This window comes from Theropithecus gelada, chromosome 16, assembly GCF_003255815.1.
Source record: "Theropithecus gelada isolate Dixy chromosome 16, Tgel_1.0, whole genome shotgun sequence".
NCBI classification, from domain to species: domain Eukaryota; kingdom Metazoa; phylum Chordata; class Mammalia; order Primates; family Cercopithecidae; genus Theropithecus; species Theropithecus gelada.
The window spans coordinates 65,892,976-65,911,628 of NC_037684.1; the positions used below are offsets into that span (position 1 = coordinate 65,892,976).

General features: G+C 43.4%; 1 protein-coding gene across 2 annotated transcripts in view; it reads left to right on the forward strand.

Moving 5' to 3' along the window:
* CFAP52 (cilia and flagella associated protein 52) overlaps positions 1-18,653 on the forward strand; it is a 68,870-nt gene that overhangs the window by 2,114 nt on the left and 48,103 nt on the right. The window contains exons 2-3 of one of the 2 annotated variants that reach the window (XM_025362473.1): positions 10,801-11,000; positions 11,723-11,859. In XM_025362473.1, coding sequence (XP_025218258.1) covers positions 10,801-11,000; positions 11,723-11,859 — 337 coding nt within the window. The remainder of the gene's footprint in view (positions 1-10,800; positions 11,001-11,722; positions 11,860-18,653) is intronic. The other variant, XM_025362474.1, reaches the window with a different exon arrangement.

The following is an 18,653-nucleotide window of genomic DNA, read 5'->3' on the forward strand; positions in this document are numbered from 1 at the left end:
TTTTTTTTTTTTTTTTTTTTGAGACGGAGTCTCACTCTGTTGCCCAGGCTGGAGTGCAGTGGCACAATCTCGGCTCACTGCAAGCTCCGCCTCCCGAGTTCACGCCATTCTCCTGCCTCAGCCTCCCGAGTAGCTGGGACTACAGGCGCCAGCCACTACCCCCGGCTAGTTTTTGTATTTTTAATAGAGACGGGGTTTCTTTTTTTTTTTTTTTTTGAGACGGAGTCTCGCTCTGTCGCCCAGGCTGGAGTGCAGTGGCCAGATCTCAGCTCACTGCAAGCTCCGCCTCCCGGGTTCACGCCATTCTCCTGCCTCAGCCTCCCGAGTAGCTGGGACTACAGGCGCCCGCCATCTCGCCCGGCTAGTTTTTTGTATTTTTTAGTAGAGACGGGGTTTCACCGTGTTCGCCAGGATGGTCTTGATCTTCTGACCTCGTGATCCACCCGTCTCGGCCTCCCAAAGTGCTGGGATTACAGGCTTGAGCCACCGCGCCCGGCCAATAGAGACGGGGTTTCACCGTGTTAGCCAGGATGGTCTCGATCTCCTGACCTCATGATCTGCCTGCCTTGGCCTCCGAAAGTGCTGGGATTACAGGTGTGAGCCACTGCACCTGGCTGCATTATTTCTCATAACCAAATATTAGAAACAACCAAAATCTTCATCAAAAGTGGAAAGTACAAATCAATCGTAGTATATTGTATTCATACAATTTAATTCCTCTGCAAGAATTGAAAAGAATGAACTACTGCTATATACAACAACATGGATGGATCTCACAAACATATGATGTTAACCAAAAAAGCCAGATACAAAAGAGTACAGATTGTATTGTTCCATTCACATAAAGTTTTAAAAGGAGGGAATTGGATCTACAGGAATAAAAGTCAGAACAGTGACAACCTTTCAGGAGATAGAGACTGGGAGAAGGAGCATGGGAGACCTCTGGGTGTGCTCATGTTCTACTTCTTGATCTGGGCTATAAACAGGTGTGTTTACTTAAAACAAAAAAAATCACAAGATCTACAAATTTAGAAAAGGAGAGGAGACTTATTTCTTGTAAAGGGTTGTGTCCTGTAAGGTGGTCATCCTACAGGCTGAGAAGCCTGCCTCAGGCCAAGGCCAGAGACAGGCACTTCAAAGGAGGAGGAGTTGAAGTAGGAGCTTTAGGTTGAACTGATTGTCTAAACATACATATTCACGCCGGCTGTGGTGGCTCACACCTGTAATCCCAGCACTTTGGGAGGCCAAGGCGGGTAGATCACCTGAGGTCAGGAGTTCAAGACCATCCTAGTCCAACATGGTGAAACCCCATCTATACTAAAAATACAAAAATTAGCCAGGCATGGTGGTAGGTACCTGTAACCCCAGCTTCTCGGGAGGCTGAGGCAGGAGAATCGCTTGAACTTGGGAGGTGGAGGTTGCAGTGAGCTGAGATCATGCCGCTGCACTCCAGCCTGGGGGACAGAGCAAGACTCTGTCTCAATAAATATATAAGTAAATAAATAAACAAACAAACATATTCATCAGGTTATAGGAGGAGCTATGAATACTCGTGAAGGTGGTCCCAACACATGTGTATTGAACAAACATTGATGTAATATACGACCCATGTTCACCTTGGGATGGAGACCTAACATTTAAATGGATTACAATTAGGTCCTATATGTCAAAAGGCCTTTTCAGGACATGAAGGCACATTACACATTAAGTGGGAAGCCTCAGTAAACTGGCCACAGGCAGTCTGTGGTGAGTGATCTTCTTACCAGGAAGAATATTATGGAAATCAGTCTGTTGTCCAATCAAAACTGTTCTTACAGCGGGTTGAACAGGGCTTCAGTTAGTAAGTGCCTGTGAACTGGACAGGTTGCAATTGTTTTCATATTGCTTATCTCGAGATAAGTGCTTGTTTAGCTGCCAGAGAAAAAGAAAAACCTTGTGACAGTGCATAGTTTATTTTATTTACTTTTTTGAGATGACGGAGTCTCGCTCTGGAGTGCAATGGCACGATCTCGGCTCACTACAACCTCCACCTCCTGGATTCAAATTTTCTCCTGCCTCAGCCTCCAGAGTAGCTGGGATGATAAGCACCCACCACCACGCCTGGCTAGTTTTTGTATTTTCAGTAGAGACGGGGTTTCACCATGTTGGCCAGGCTAGTCCCCAATTCCTGACCTCAGGTGATCCACCCGCCTTGGCCTCCCAAAGTGCTGGGATTACAGGAGTGAGCCACCACGCCCAGCCATAGGGTGGAGGGGTGCATGGCCTTAGGTCCTGTTTATACTTTGATATCTTATTGCCACAAAGAGTCTGTTTCTGTCAATCTTATGATCTCTATTTTAACATTAATGCTGATCAGTTGTGTCTAAACCACAAAAGAGAGGGGTATAATGAGGCATGTCTGACCTCCCATTCCTTCAAGTCTGGGAACTCAGCTTTAAGGTGTTTTGGGGGTCCCTTTGTCCAAAAGGGGATCTGTTCAGTCAGTGGCTGGGGTGGGGCAGCATGGGGATTGGAGAGCTTAGGATTTTATTTTTAGTTTACAAAAGTTATTGAGTTTTCTGTATTTTGTCTTCACTGAAAAGTGTTTATGTTAAAAAGCTATCCTAGCTCTCAAAAAAGAGAGAGAGAGAGAAAAGGCAGAACTTTCATAAGGCTTGGGAGAAAAGATTTTGACTAGGAGTCAGCAGGTAAAGATTGAAGGCAGAATATTTCAGGTTATAGCTACGGGGGGCGGAGGGGGCAAAGGACGAAAAGTGGAGAGTGCAGGGCCTGGTTGCAGAACAGCAAATAGCTTGGTGTGGCTTCAGTATCAGGGACTGGCAGGATAAGACAGGAAAGAAAAGCTGGAATTAGATTTCAGGGTCTTAAATGCCAAATGATTGAGTTTAGACTTCAGATGGAAACAAATTAGAAACAAAAGCAAGGCCCCTTTTGTCATTGCGACACTGAAACTCACTGTAGTGTTATATTATTCAACTTGAATTTTTTTTTAGATGGAGTCTCACCCTGTCGCCCAGGCTGGAGTGCAGTGATGCCATCTTGGCTCACTGCAACCTTCGCCTCCTGGGTTCAAGAGATTCTCCTGCCTCAGCCTCCCAAGTAGCTGGGATTACAAGCATCTGCCACCACGCCTGGCTAACTTTTGTATTTTTAATAGAGACGGTGTTTCGCCACATTGGCCAGGCTGGTCTTGAACTCCTGATCTCAGGTAATCCACCCACCTGGGCCTCCCAAAGTGCTGGGATTACAGGCATGAGTCACTGCAACTGGCCTTAAACTTGAACTTTAACTTTATAGTATCAATATGTAACTGTATTCGACACTTGTAGGTATTGTATTTTGACAGGAATTACTTAAGCAAACCAAATATATTTGTGTTAAAAACATTTAATAAAATTATAGTTATTAAGGATTTGGTCATATTCATCCGTTGACTGGAGTAGGTAGCCCATGATTTTCCTATTATGGTATACAAAGAGTTCTTATAAACTAAAAACAGCAACAACAACAAAATAGATCAGGAGTCTACAAACTATAGCCCATGAGCCAAATCTGGCCCACTGCCTGTTTTTGTAAATAAAGTTTTACTGGAATGTAGCTATACCCGTTTGTTTATGTATTGTCTATGGCTGCTTTTATACCACACTAGCAGAGATGAGTAGTTGCAAGAGACCATATTGCCCACAAAGCCTAAAATATTTACTCCCTAAAATAAAAAAAAATTTTTATTTAAAAAAAAAAAAAAAAAAAAAAGCCAGACAGACCCTGTAAATAGGTAATGGGCGAAGAAATATAAATGGCTATTAGCTCAAAAAGCTAAAAAATGCTGTTAAAGGTCATGCACGGTGACTCACACCTGTAATCTCAGCAGTTTGGGAGGTTGAGGCAGGGAGATTCTTTGAGGCCATGAGTTCGAGACCAGCCTGGGCAACATGGTGAAACCCCATCTCTATAAAAAACACAAGGCCGGGCGCGGTGGCTCAAGCCTGTAATCCCAGCACTTTGGGAGGCCGAGACGGGCGGATCACGAGGTCAGGAGATCGAGACCATCCTGGCTAACAAGGTGAAACCCCGTCTCTACTAAAAAATACAAAAAACTAGCCGGGCGAAGTGGCGGGCGCCTGTGGTCCCAGCTACTCGGGAGGCTGAGGCAGGAGAATGGCGTGAACCCGGGAGGCGGAGCTTGCAGTGAGCTGAGATCCGGCCACCGCACTCCAGCCTGGGCGACAGAGCAAGACTCAGTCTCAAAAAAAAAAAAAAAAAACACACAAAAAATTAGCCAGCCATGGCGGTAGTCCCAGCTATTTGAGAGGCTGAGGTGGGAGGATCACCTGAGCCCAGGAGGTAGAGGCTGCAGTGAGCCATCATTGTACCACTGCACTCCAGCCTGGGCGACAGAGTGAGACCTTGTCAAAAAAAAAAAGGTAATGTAGTAAGGTGAGAATAAGAAATGATTCTCAATTACTATTGCCAGTATTAATTTTACAACCTTTTTGAAGGCCAGTTTTATGGTATCTATTACAATTTTTAATGAGGATAATCTTTGAGCTTTTAAGAACTTGAATCACTTATTCAAGTTTTCAAAAAATTATGTACAATGAAGTTCACTGTGATAGTTTCTATAATAGCTGAAGCATTGGAAGAAACAACCCAAATGTCCATTGGTAAGAAGTTTTAAAAAATTATGCCCCTGAAATGTTTTTGAACTAGACAGAAGTAGTGGTTGCATAGCATTGTGAAGGTACTAAATGCCACTGAATTGTTCACGTTAAAATAGTTGATTTTATGTTGTGTGAATTTCACTCCAATAATTTTAAAAATTGTATTCCTTTTGTGAAATTCAGTACTGTATAATCCTTAAGAAAAATGGGATAGATGTATATAAACCAATGAGGAAAGATGTCAGAGACATGTTAAGTATAAAATGCAATTTGCCATACAGTGTGTATGATATAAGCCTATTACAGTTTAAAGTGTACGTATGTTTGAGAGAGAGAGAGGGCATAGAGAGAGAGGAGAGAGAGGGAGGGACAGAGGGAGACAGAGAGGGAGGGAGAGAAGGAGAGAGAGAGAGAGAAAATGGAGTGTGTGTGAGTAAGTCTGGAGAAGACAGCAAAGAATATGAATTGTAGTGGACATGCGTAGTTTTAGTTACTCCATATCTGAATACTATTCTATTTGACAAGTATCCCAAGATAGGTAGGAGCTGGTTCTATTGCTTTAGTGAGAGCCTAAAAGGGGCACATAGTTTCTCTCCTAATTCCTTGGCAGTCAGTTGAGAGATGTAACATAATTGGCTCAGCCAATCAGACATTCCCACTCAGCAGTTCCACTCTTATAGGAGTGATGCAAAGGAGCAGAGCATCTTGGGAGTCAAATACTGCATTGAGCATTGAGCAGTGTGGCCATGAGAGGTCTTAGTTCACGTCACTTGGTCTCGCCTTGCTATTAGTTCTGCCTGTTTTTCAAGTGTGATCCAAACTTCCTGCCAGTGGTGTGAGCAGTATGTATTCCTTCCATATAATTCTTTTTCTGCTACATTTAGCCAGAGTTGACTCTTCTAGTTTACAACCAAGAACCATAATTATTCAATGCAAAAACAAAAATAATTCTGAAGAAATACACACCTGCATGTTACAAAGTTATCTGTGGGCAGGTTACACACCTAAGAGTAGAGTAGCTGGGTCCTGGGGCATGTGCGCGTTCAAGCATCATCAACAAAGACACATTGTTTTCCAAAGCAATTAGACCAATTTACTCTCCCACCAAGCATTTTGTGAGCGTTCTCTTTGTTCTGCATCAACAGTGATGCCTGGTACTGTCAGCCATCTTAATTTTAGCCATTTTGGTGGATATGACATGGTATCTCATTTCGGACATAATTTACATTTTCCTGGTTACTTATGATGTTGCATCTCTTTTTGTATATTTATTTGGTTTTGAATTTCCTTCAGCATAAACTGGCCATCCATATCCTTTGCCCATTTTTCTATTGAGAAGCCTATGTTTTCCTTATTGCCTTGTAGGAGTTCTTCGTATATTATGGAGATGATCTATTGTATACATTGAAAATATCTTCTTGTTTGTGTTTTTCTCTTCTTCCTTCCAATAACAATGTCTTTTGTTATTAATTAATTTATTTATTTATTTTTGAAAGGGTCTCACTCTGTCACCCAGGCTGTAGTGCAGTGGCACAATCCTCAGTTCACTGCAACATCCACCTCCCAGGTTTAAGCGATTCTCCTGCCTCAGCCTCTCAAGTAGCTGGGATTATAGGTGTCCACCACCACACCCGGCTAATTTTTGTATTTTTAGTAGAGACAGGGTTTCGCCATATTGGCCAGGCTGGTCTCAAACTCCTGGTCTCAAGTGATCTGCCTGCCTCGGCCTCCCAAAGTGCTGGGATTACAAGCATGAGTCACCCAGCCCGGCCTAGATATTTTTCATTTTTAACATAACTGGGTAAATATATCAGCCCTTTCTTTTATGATTTGCTCTTTTTGTGTCGTAGTTAGAAAGCCATTTCTTACACTTTTTGTATACGTCATCTTGTTTTTCACATTTAGGTCTTTGATCTACCTGGAAGATATTATTTGTGTAAGGTGTGAATTGTGAATCTAAGTTTAATTTTTCCATATGGATAGCCATATGATTGTTTATAAAGAACCTGCAATTAGAAAAAGTAAAAATATTTTTAGTAGGAGTAGATCACCCCAAAGACATAAACCTTAGTATTATAAGAACATACTGCATAAAAAAGGAATGCTCAATTAAAATGAAAAGAATCATTTATTCAATAATTACATTTGGCCGTTTGAGCAAAAATAATCCATTTAGTTACAGGAATCACATAAAGCACCAAAATAAATTCCAGAGGGAGTTCAATATAAAAGAAGCATTCATTTAAGAACAAGAAGATTATACTAATAAATATTTATGACTCTTTTGATGGAGAAAGAGATAGCAACAAAAAAGATTTTTCAAAACCCAAGAATAGCCGGGCGCGGTGGCTCAAGCCTGTAATCCCAGCACTTTGGGAGGCCGAGGCGGGTGGATCACGAGGTCAGGAGATCGAGACCATCCTGGCTAACATGGTGAAACCCCGTCTCTACTAAAAATACAAAAAACTAGCCGGGCGTGGTGGCGGGCGCCTGTAGTCCCAGCTACTCGGAGGCTGAGGCAGGAGAATGGCCTGAACCTGGGAGGCGGAGCTTGCAGTGAGCCGAGATCGCGCCACTGCACTCCAGCCTGGGTGACACAGCGCGAGACTCCGTCTCAAAAAAAAAAAAAAAAAAAAAAAAAACCCAAGAATAAATGTAATAAGAAATGAGTGAGATCTTTATGAGAAAAAAATGGAAAATGCTACTAGAAGACATAAAAGGGGACTTATGAAGAAACATACCCTGTTTTTAAAATAGAGGTATTTTATATTATTATAAAAATCGCTTTTCCTTAAGTTAATCTGTACATTTAATACTATCTCACTAAAAACACAATCATGAATTTTAAATAGCCAAGGTGACATGAAAGTTTATATTGTAAAATAAACACAAAGAGCAATCAAAAAAATTCTAACCATAGGTGAGTAATAATGGAGGACCTCGGTCTGTTTCATATTAAAACATATTACGAGGGTTTATAATTGTTGAGATGGTTCTTGGTGTAACCAAAATCAGGTTTGGGCCACTTGTCACTTGAAAGCTAAAAACTCAAGAGATGAGCTTTGGTGAAAGGAAGGTTAGCTTTATTGGAGAAGTCAGCAACACAGGGGAGGCAATAAACTAGCGTTCAAAGACCACCTCACCGAGTTGAGTCTCTGGATCAGGGAAATTAGAGGAAATAATGATCAAAGCATTTTTATGAAACTCACACAGTCTCAGGTAGGCAGTTAGTCAATATTCTGGGGCCTTCTGCAGATGTCATCTGCCCTGTTCTTACCAGGCTGTTCAGCCCGTTCCCAGAGTTGTTGGTCAGTGTATTGTCTTTTATTTTTGCCGAAGATTCTGTTCTCCTGAAACTGATTTTAGTGAATAATCTACCAACTCAAGCAAAACAATAATTGCATTCAAGCAAACAAACTTTTCTCTAACATGGTAGCAGTAGTGTTACCTTGGCAGATATTTGGAGTACGGGAGCTGCCTGTGGAAAGAGGCGTCACTGTGAAAGGTCCCAGGCTCTCCAGAGCACCTGCTGGGCACTCAGAACTGAAACTAAAATTTAAAAAAAATTCTTTTCCTGGTTATATCGAGGCATACTTGACATATTAAAGTTGTCTCAATTCAGAGTGTATAACATAATGTGTTGATATACATACACATGGTGAAATGATGTCTACAATCAAACTAATTCACATATTCACCTCACATAGTTACTTTTTTGTGTGATGAAAACAATTAAGATCAACTCTTTTAGCAAATTTCAAATATACAATACAGTATTATTATTATTATTTTATTTATTTTCTGAGATGAAGTTTTGCTCTTGTCACCCAGGCTGGAGTGCAATAGTGCAATCTCAGCTCACTGAACCTCCGTCTCACAGGTTCCAGTGATTCTCCTGCCTCAGCCTCCCGAGTAGCTGGGATTACAGGCACCCGCCACCATGCCCAGCTACTTTTGTTGTATTTTTAGTAGAGACGGGGTTTCACCATGTTGGCCAGGCTGGTCTTGAACTCCTGACCTCAGGTAATCTGCCCGCCTTGGCCTCCCAAAGTGCTGGGATTCCAGGAGTGAGCCACCGTGCCTGGCCACAATGCAGTGTTATTAACTGTGACCATGCTGTACATTAGGTCTCTAGAACTTCTTTATCCTGCGTAGCAGACCTTTGCACCCTTTGACCAACATCTCTTCATTCCCCCACCCCTAGCAAACACCATTCTACTCTCTGCTTTTATACATTTGGCTTTTTCAGATTCCACATCTAAGTGAGATCACCATGCAGTATTTGCCTTTCTGTCTCTGGCTTCACTTAGCATAATGTCCTCCAGGTTCATTAAAAAAAAAAAAGAATTAAGGACCTGAATAGATAATCCTCAAAAAAAGACATACAAACGGGCAACGGGTATATGAAAAGGTACTCGACATCACTAGTCATCGGGGAAATGCAAATCAAAGCCCAAATGAGATATCACCTCACACCTGTTTGAATGGCTATTATTACACAAACAAAAGATAACAAGCTGGCGAGAATGTGGAGAAAGGGATCCCCTGTCCACTGTTGGTGGGAATGTAAATTGGTGCAGCCATTATGGAAAACAGTATAGAGTTTCCTCAAAAAATTAAAGAGAAAACTACCAGATGATCTAGCAATCCCACTTGTGGGTACAAGGAAATGAAATCAGTATGTAGAAGAAATATTTGCACCTCTATGTTCTGTTCAGCGCTATGATCAGCACTATTTGCAATAGTCAAGATGTGGAAACAATCTAAATGCCCATCAACAGATGAATGAATAAAGAAAATGTCACACACACACAGGCACACACAATGTTATATATATATATACACACACATACACACACACACACACACACACAGGCACACACAATGTTATATGTATATATACACACACATACACACACATACACACACACACCCACAGAGAGAGAGAGAGAGAGACTCACTCTGGTTTTTTATTTATTTGTTTGTTTATTTATTTTATTTTAAGACAGAGTCTCACTCTCACCCAGGCTGGAGTGCAGTGGCGCAATCTTGGCTCACTGCAAGCTCCACCTCCCGGGTTCACGCCATTTTCCTGCCTCAGCCTCCTGAGTAGCTGGGACTACAGGTGCCCGCCACCTCGCCCAGCTAATTTTTTCATATTTTTAGTAGAGACGGGGTTTCACCGTGTTGGCCAGGACAGTCTCGATTTCCTGACCTCGTGATCCGCCCGCCTCGGCCTCCCAAAGTGCTGGGATTACAGGCGTGAGCCACCGCGCCTGGCCACGCAATGTAATATTACTTAGCCTTTAAAAAGAAGGAAATCATGCCATTTGTAAAGACATGGATGAACCTGGAGAACATTATGCTTTGTGAAGTAAAATAGGCCAAATTTTTATCTTTACCCAACCTTTGCCTGAGGTAGTTGACTCCCGTTCTCCCTATGCCTGTGCGTTCACCCAAGCAGGCTGCTCACGCTCCATGCACTCACGCTTTTTAGGATCACGAGAATTGGCCGTAGGCCTTGCTGGAGCAGCATCAGCATTACTTAGGAGCTTATGAGAAATACAGAATCTCAACCCCTTCTCAGACCTGAAATAGGAATCTGCATTTTAACAAGATCCATCAGGGATTTTTATAAACATCAAAGTTTAAGAAGTGATTACTAGATAAACCTTGTTGTCAGTGAAATAAAATTACCTATTTCCCCAACTTATTTTAGCTGAACTAAGGCTTATTTTAAAAGTGTTGGCTGGGCATGGTGGCTCACACCTGTCATCCCAGCACTTTGGGAGGCTGAAGTGGGCGGATCACGAGGTCAGGAGTTCAGGACCAGCCTGACCAACATGGTGAAACCCCATCTCTACTAAAAATACAAAAAAAAAAAAAATTAGCTGAATGTGGTGGCAGGTGCCTGTAATCCCAGCTACTCGGGAGGCTGAAGCAGGAAAATCACTTGAACCCAGGAAATGGAGGTTGCAGTGAACTAAGTCTGTACCGTTGCACTCCAGGCTGGGAGACAAGAGCAAGACTCCGTCTCAAAAAAAAAAAAAAAAAAAAAGTGTTGTCTTTTGTACTCAAGTAGAAAATTCCCAGCCACTTCTGCAGCTGATTATTATTACTGTGCATCTCTCTCTTTCAGGACATGTGCCCACTGGTCTCAAATGCCATCCTGACCAGGAGCATCTGATTTTTCCTCTTGGTTGCACAATCCTCATTCAGGCAATAAATACTCAAGAGCAGAACTTCCTACAGGGTCACGGCAACAACGTCTCCTGCTTGGCCATCTCCAGGTCCGGACGGTACATCGCCTCCGGACAAGTCACATTCATGGGGTTCAAGGTGAATACAGTGAAAACGACTCATTGTCAATTTATCTAGAGGTGCCTCCCTAGAAGAACTACCCCGCCACAAGTTGCTAGTTCTGTGTGGCAGTGTGCTTTATTCTTCCTTCTTCTTCCTTTCGACTTCTCTTTTAACTCATCTTCATTCCGTCAGACCGCGAGTGAAGGACTCTGATGATTTTACACCCGAGGTTGCAGCTTGTGACCGATAATGCTCACAAACAAAAGTTCCCGCTTAAAGCTGTTTCCATTGTGTTGCTGTCACGTTTGTAGAACCTGATCTGATTTCTAGAAAAATGATAGAACGGGCCGGGTGCGGCAGCTCACGCCTGTAATCCCAGCACTTTGGGAGGCCGAGACGGGCAGATCACCTGAGGTCAGGAGTTCGAGACCAGCCTAGCCAACATGGTGAAACCTCATCTCTACTACAAATACAAAATTAGCCGGGCGTGGTGGCGTGTGCCTGTAATCCCAGCTACTCAGGAGGCTGAGATAGGGAGAATTGCTTGAACCCAGGAGGTGGAGGTTGCAGTGAGCAGAGATCGCGCCACTGCACTCCAGCGTGGGCAAAAAAGAACGCGACTCTGTCTCAAAAAAAAAAAAAAAGAAAAGAAAAAAAGAAAAGTGACAGTACTAATTGTTTTTCACCAAGAAGGGTAGTCATCTCCTCAGATGGTTTTAATGCCTCCGTATGATCTGACGGTGTGTTCTTGCCCCCAGGCAGATATCATTTTGTGGGATTATAAGAAAAGAGAGCTGCTTGCTCGGCTGTCCCTTCACAAGGGCAAAATTGAAGCTCTGGCCTTTTCTCCGAATGATTTGTACTTGGTATCACTAGGAGGCCCAGATGACGGAAGGTAATGAACTAAACATATTTACTTATTTTCTTTATTTTTTTTAACTTTTATTTTAGGTTCAGAGGTACATGTGCAGGTTTTTTATATAGGTAAACTTAAGTCACAGTTATACAGATTATTTCATCAACCAGGTGCTCAGCCTAGTACCCAGTAGTTATTTTTTGTGATCCTCTCCCTCCTCTCACCCTCTACCCTCAAGCAGGCCCCAGTGTCTGTGTTCCCTTCTGTGCGTTCCTGTGTTCTCATCATTTAGCTCCCACTTATAAGTAAGAGCATGTGGTATTTGGTTTTCTATTTCTACATTAGGTTGCTAAGGATAATGGCCTCCAGCTCCATCTACGTTCCTGTAACAGACATGATCTCATTCTTTTTTATGGCTGCATAGTATTCCATGATGTATATGTACCACATTTTCTTTATCCAGTCTACCATTGATGAGCATTCAGGTTGATTCCATGTCTTTGCTATTGTGAATAGTGCTGTGATGCACATACAATCAGATACGTCTTTAAGGTAGAATATGTATATTCCTTTGAGTATGTAGCCAGTAATGGGATTGCTGGATTTAATGATAGTTCTGTTGCAGCTCTCTGAGCAATCACCACCCTGCTTTCCACAATGGTTCAACTAATCTACGCTCCCACCAACAGTGTATAAGCATTCCCCTTTCTTTGCAACCTCGCCAGCATCTGTTATTTTTTGACTTTTTAATAATAGTTGTTCTGACTGATATGAGATGGCTATCTCACTGTGGTTTTGATTTGCATTTCTCTAATGACCAGTGATATTGAGCCTTTTTTCCTATGCCTGTTGGCTGCATGTATGTCTTCTTTTGCAAAGTGTTCACGTCCTTTGCCTGCTTTATAATGGGGTTTTTGTTTTATCTTATAAATTTTTTTTTTTTTTTTTTTTTTTTTTTTGAGACGGAGTCTTGCTCTGTCACCCAGGCTGGAGTGCAGTGGCCGGATCTCAGCTCACTGCAAGCTCCGCCTCCTGGGTTCACGCCATTCTCCTGCCTCAGCCTCCCGAGTAGCTGGGACTACAGGCGCCCGCCACCTCGCCCGGCTAGTTTTTTTTGTATTTTTTAATAGAGACGGGGTTTCACCATGTTAGCCAGGATGGTCTCGATCTCCTGACCTCGTGATCCGCCTGTCTCGGCCTCCCAAAGTGCTGGGATTACAGGCTTGAGCCACTGCGCCCGGCCTTATCTTATAAATTTATTTAAGTTCTGTACAGATGCAAGATACTTTCTCAGATGCCAAGTGTGCAATATTTGCGTATTTTCTGCCAGGTGTATTTCCAGAAGTGACAAGGGTCCTGTCCCTTCTAATGCTCTCTCTTGGCCCGTCTATATTTCAGTGTGCATTGTCTGAAAAGCCTCTGAGAAAAATACCCTAAAAGAGTGGTTTTCAAACTTGGCTGCTTGTTGAAATCACCCGGGTAGCTTTAGGGAATCACTGGTGCCTAGGTGTGCCTTCAGAGAGTCCAATTTGATTGGCCTGAGCTCTAAGAGTTATATAAGCTTCCCAGTACTGTGTTGAACAAAAGTGGCCAGAGTGAGCATCTGTAAGGAACATGGCTGTGCTTTGGTCAAGGAGAGGCCAAGGAAGGATGTTTACATCCTGCGTGACTCAGCAAGTTTAGAGCGCAGGCGTATAATTCCACTGCTAACACAGGCCTTGTAGCCGTAACATGGGAAAGGCCATCACTTGGCTCTACACCACTATTATCTGTTAAAGGTATAATTGTCCTGTGGACACTGTGCAGGTGCCCTGGCGCCCAGAGAAAAAGAGAGAGAGCCAGAGCTGTCCATCAAAGGGGAGCCAGGACACAGCTCAGCTCACTCGTGCCCAGAGAGACAAAGAGTTAAGCTGCTGACCCTGAAGCCAGGGTAGAGCTGGCTGCGCAGCTGTATGTGGGAGCTGCCAGCTCAAGAAGCACAGGCAGGGCGGACAGTGTGAGAAAGCTGTTGATGAGAGCTGCTGCTGAATAAAATCATCTTCCACCTGCCTACAGTCCCCAAGTGTTCTTCCTGCTCATCCACCCACTCCCCTCGGACTTCAGCATGGGCTGGACCTGGACCCTGGGATCTGACAGCATCCATATCTTGTTTCAGGTCTTAGTGGAAAGGCTTTCAATTTCACCCCATTCAGTGTGATATTAGCTGTGGGTTTGTCATATAAGGTCTTTATCATGTTGAGGTATGCTCCTTCCATATTCCATACCCAACGGAATATTTTTTTAGCCACAGAAAAGAATTTTTTTTTTGAGATGGAGTTTTACTCCTGTTGCCCAGGCTGGAGTTCTATGGTGCAATCTCGGCTCACCACAATCTCTGCCTCCCAGGTTCAAGCAATTCTCCTGCCTCAGCCTCCCGAATAGCTGGGAGCTGGGATTACAGGCATGCATCACCACGCCTTGCTAATTTTGTAAATTTTTTTTTTTTTTTTTTTTCAGTAGAGACAGGGTTTCTCCGTGTTGGCCAGGCTGGTCTCAAACTCCTGACCTCGGGTGATCCACCCGCCTCAGCCTCCCAAAGTGCAGGGATTACAGGTGTGAGCCACCGTTCCTGGCCAAGACTTTTTTTCTTTTTTTTTTAAGAATGAGCTATTGTCATTGCGGCAACATGAATATAACTGGAGGTGATTATATTCAATGGAATAAGCCAGGCACAGAAACAAGTATCTCATGTTCTCACTCATATCTGGGAGCTAAAAAAAGTAGTTCTCACAGAGGGAGAGAATGGTTAGCAGAGGCTGGGAAGCGAAGGAGGTGGGGGGATAAGAGAAGTTGGTTAATAGGTACAAACATACACTTACATAGAAAGAATACATGCTAGTATCCAATCATACGGCAGGAAAATGATAGTTAATAATTCGGTGAATATTTCAAAATAGCCAGAAGAATTGTAATATTCTCAACAGAAAGATAAACGTTTGAGGTGATGGATATCCCAACCACTCTGATTTGATCATTGCACATTGTATACAGGTATCAAAATATCACTGTATCCCACAAATATGTACAGCTCTGGTGTAGCTGTAAAAAAGTGTCCCAGATGATTCTAACATGCGTTAGATATGAGATCCATTGCTGAAAAGAAGGACACCATCCCCACCATCACTGTCATGAAAGACAACAGCTACATTTTTAAAGCACTTACCACGTGGCAGGCATGACCTGAAGGTTTTTATTGCATCATCTAAATTAAGTCCCACATCAGTTTCAAGAGGTGGAAGCTATCGGTGCCAGGTGACAAGTAAGGAGCCAGCTGCTGAGTGACAGACCTGGAAGACAAACCCTAGCAGCATGACTCCAGAGGCTACGCCTTGAGCTTGCATTGCCAAGACATGATCTTTGCCCTTGAGTTAACTCACAGTCAAGTTGGTAGGCAGAGAACAGAAAGGAAACTGAAAAAAAAGAAGTATATTTAAAGTATATTAGGAAGAACCGGCCAGGTGTGGTGGCTCACACCTGTAATCCCAGCACTTTGGGAGGCCGAAGCAGGCAGATCACCTGAGGTAAGGAGTTCGAGACCAACCTGGTCAACCTGGTGAAACGCTGGCTCTACTAAAAACACAAAAATTAGCCGGGCGTAGTGCGGGGACCTGTAATCCCAGCTACTTGGGAGGCTGAGGCAGGAGAATCCCTTGAACCTGGGAGGCAGAGGTTGCAGTGAGTGAAGATCGCACCACTGCATTCTAGCCTGGGCGACAGAGTGAGACTCCAGCTAAAAATAAATAAATAAACAAACAAACAAACAAAATATATTAGGAAGAACAATCAATGCAGTACATATTCCTATGTAAATGTCAAAGGAACACAATCTGTAGAAGAAAAATAATAACACCTGAGGTTTGTATGGGATTTAATACTTCAGTACACTTCTATGTATATTTTCTTATTTGAGCTTCATAGGTTTATTACAAAGGAAATTTATATTTGTGTATAGTTATATAACGATAATCCTTCTCTTACTATATAGCAAGTCAACAAAATTTTCATGAGATTTCCTCCTTTTCTTGTCATTCATCAGTGGTCACCCCTTCCCTGGCCCATTACCACTTGACTGTTTCTGATAAGAAATGTATTGGCCAGGTGCGGTGTCTCATGCCTGTAATCCCAACACTTTGGGAGGCCAAGGCAGGTGGATCAACTGAGGTCAGGGGTTTGAGACCAGCCTGGCCAACATGGCGAGACCCCATCTCTGCTAAAAATACAAAAATTAGCCGGACATGGTGACAGGCACCTGTAATCCCAGCTACTCAGGAGGCTGAGGCAGGAGAATTGCTTGAACCTGGGAGGCGGAGGTTGCAGTGAGCCAGGGTCATGCCATTGCACTCCAGCCTGGGGACAAGAGTGAGACTCTATCTCAAAAAAAAAAAAAAAAAAAAAAAAACAGTAAAAAGAAATGTATCCAGAAATCCTCTGTTAATGTTCTTAGCTCAACTTTTTTTTTTGCAAGCAGTAAAAGACTTGTTTTATTTTAATGACTGATCTATGTAATCATCAAGACTGCTATCTACAGACAAGAAATGGGGAGCTTCTATTTCTTAGCCTCTTCCTCCTTGGACAAGTCTTGATCTTCTCCTTCTTGGCCCAGAGATGCTCTTCACGGTGCTTGTGTACTTCCTTGGTCTTAGATCTGTGGGCCTTAGCCTGGTCAACCGGGAGCTTCTCGCAGGCTTCGTCTGCCATCAGCTCATGGATATGTTCCATGAGAATCCAGTTGTTTTTTGAACACATTCCCCTCCACCTTCAGGCAGAGGCTGTGATACGTGTGGTGATCAATCTTCTTGAATCCACAGTATCTTCAGAGCAGGTGGCGCAGAATCCTCATTCTCCTCATCCAGGTTACTTTCTCTGGCAAACGGCTGCACCCTTTGGCTTACCTATGCCCATGTGTCTGCCCTTCTGGCGGGCCAAGGTGTTTTCCCAGCATCCAGCCAGGGAATGGACAGTCACAGGCTTATGGATAATTAGCCCGTCTTTGATCAGCTTCCAGATCTGCTGGTGGGAGTTGGCCTTGGCAATTTCACTGGTCTCATTGGGATCCAACTAGACCTCCTTGGCACTAGAGGAAAGCCCCGTCTAAAGCCTGAGCATCCTCACGGCTTTGGCCACTGCAGTAAAAGGAAAGAGTTCCAACATCCTTTGCTCAACTTAAAGCAGTTATTCTCAACCTTTGGTGCACACTGAAATCACCTAGAAAGATTTAAAAAACACTGATGCCTGGGTCCCACCCCCAGAGATTCTTGGAGCTAGGTCATTAGGCCACCCCCATCCCACCCCCTGTCAAAGAGACTAGGTCTTGGGGGGGAAAATGGCCCCTTAACCAAGGTTAATCTGGCAAAACCGTTAATCTCCTCTATAATTTTAAGCTGCCTAAAAGTTGCTTGCAGAACATTCGAGAATGTTAAAAAGCCAAAAGAAAGAAAAGAAAACGAACCTTGCTGTACTAAAAAATGCAATATGCCCAGCCCTGGATAGTGTCTGTGGTGAGAAGGGTGGAGTTCTGCTGACTGGTTTGCATAGTCAGGGGATCAACCCTGAATGGATGGCAGGGGTTTATTCTACCCAACCCATCTAGCTTCTACACAGAGGAAAAGAAACAAAAGGGAAGCTGCCAATTATAGTGGACATCCTATAGTTTTCATGCCTTTTTTTTTTTTTTTTTTTTTTTGAGAGAGAGTTTCACTCCTGTTGCCCAGGCTGAAGTGCAACAGCACGATCTTGGCTCACTGCAACCTCTGCCTCCCGGGTTCAAGTGATTCTCCTGTCTCAGCCTCCCAAATAGCTGGGATTACAGGCATGCACCCCACCACGCCTGGCTAATTTTGTATTTTTAGTAGAGACGGAGTTTCTTCATGTTGGTCAGGCTGGTCTCGAACTCCCGACCTCAGGTGATTCACCCTCCTCGACTTCCCAAAGTACTGGGATTATAGGCGTGAGCCACTGTTCCCGGCCTGCATGTATGTTTTAAATTTTGTAACCTATTTATGAAACTTTTGGCATTGACGTCATCATGCTATTCATGTTGTAATGCAACCTGCTTTTTGACTAACTTTATACCAAGGACATCTATGTACGTACACGTAGATATAGATCTCATTCTTTGCCATAGTAGCATAGTATTCCATTGTACAGATATGCTGCAACCTATTTGGCCAGCTCTCTATGTTGGTGCCCTTTGTTTTATCTATTTTTAAAACAAATTTGTTTTGTGCTTGTTGCCACACAGCCTAGGCAACAAGAGCAATGGCTCACACCTGTAATCCAAGCACTTCGGGAGGCCAAGGCGGAAAGGATCCCTTGAACCTAGAAGTTCAAGACTAACCTGATTCTCCTGCCTCAGCCTCCTGAGTAGCTGGGAACTACAGGTGCACTCCACCACTTCTGGCTAATTTTTTTATTTTCAGTAAAGATGGGCTTTCACCATGTTGGCCAGGTTGGTCTCAAACTCCTGACCTCAGGTGATCCACCCGCCTCGGCCTCCCAAAGTGCTGGGATTACAGGTGTGAGCCATCGCACCTGGCCAACATTCGAAACCATCCTGGCCAACATGGTGAAACCCCGTCTCTACTAAAAATACAAAAATTACCCGGATGTGGTGGTGCATGCCTGCAGTCCCAGCTACTCGGGAGGCTGAGGCAGGAGAATCGCTTGAATCCAGGCGGCGGAGGTTGCAGTGAGCCGAGATCACGCCATTGCACTCCAGCCTGGGCAACAAGAGCGAAACTCCATCTCAAAAACAAACAACAACAACAACAAAAAAAAAAACTTTTAATGTGTCA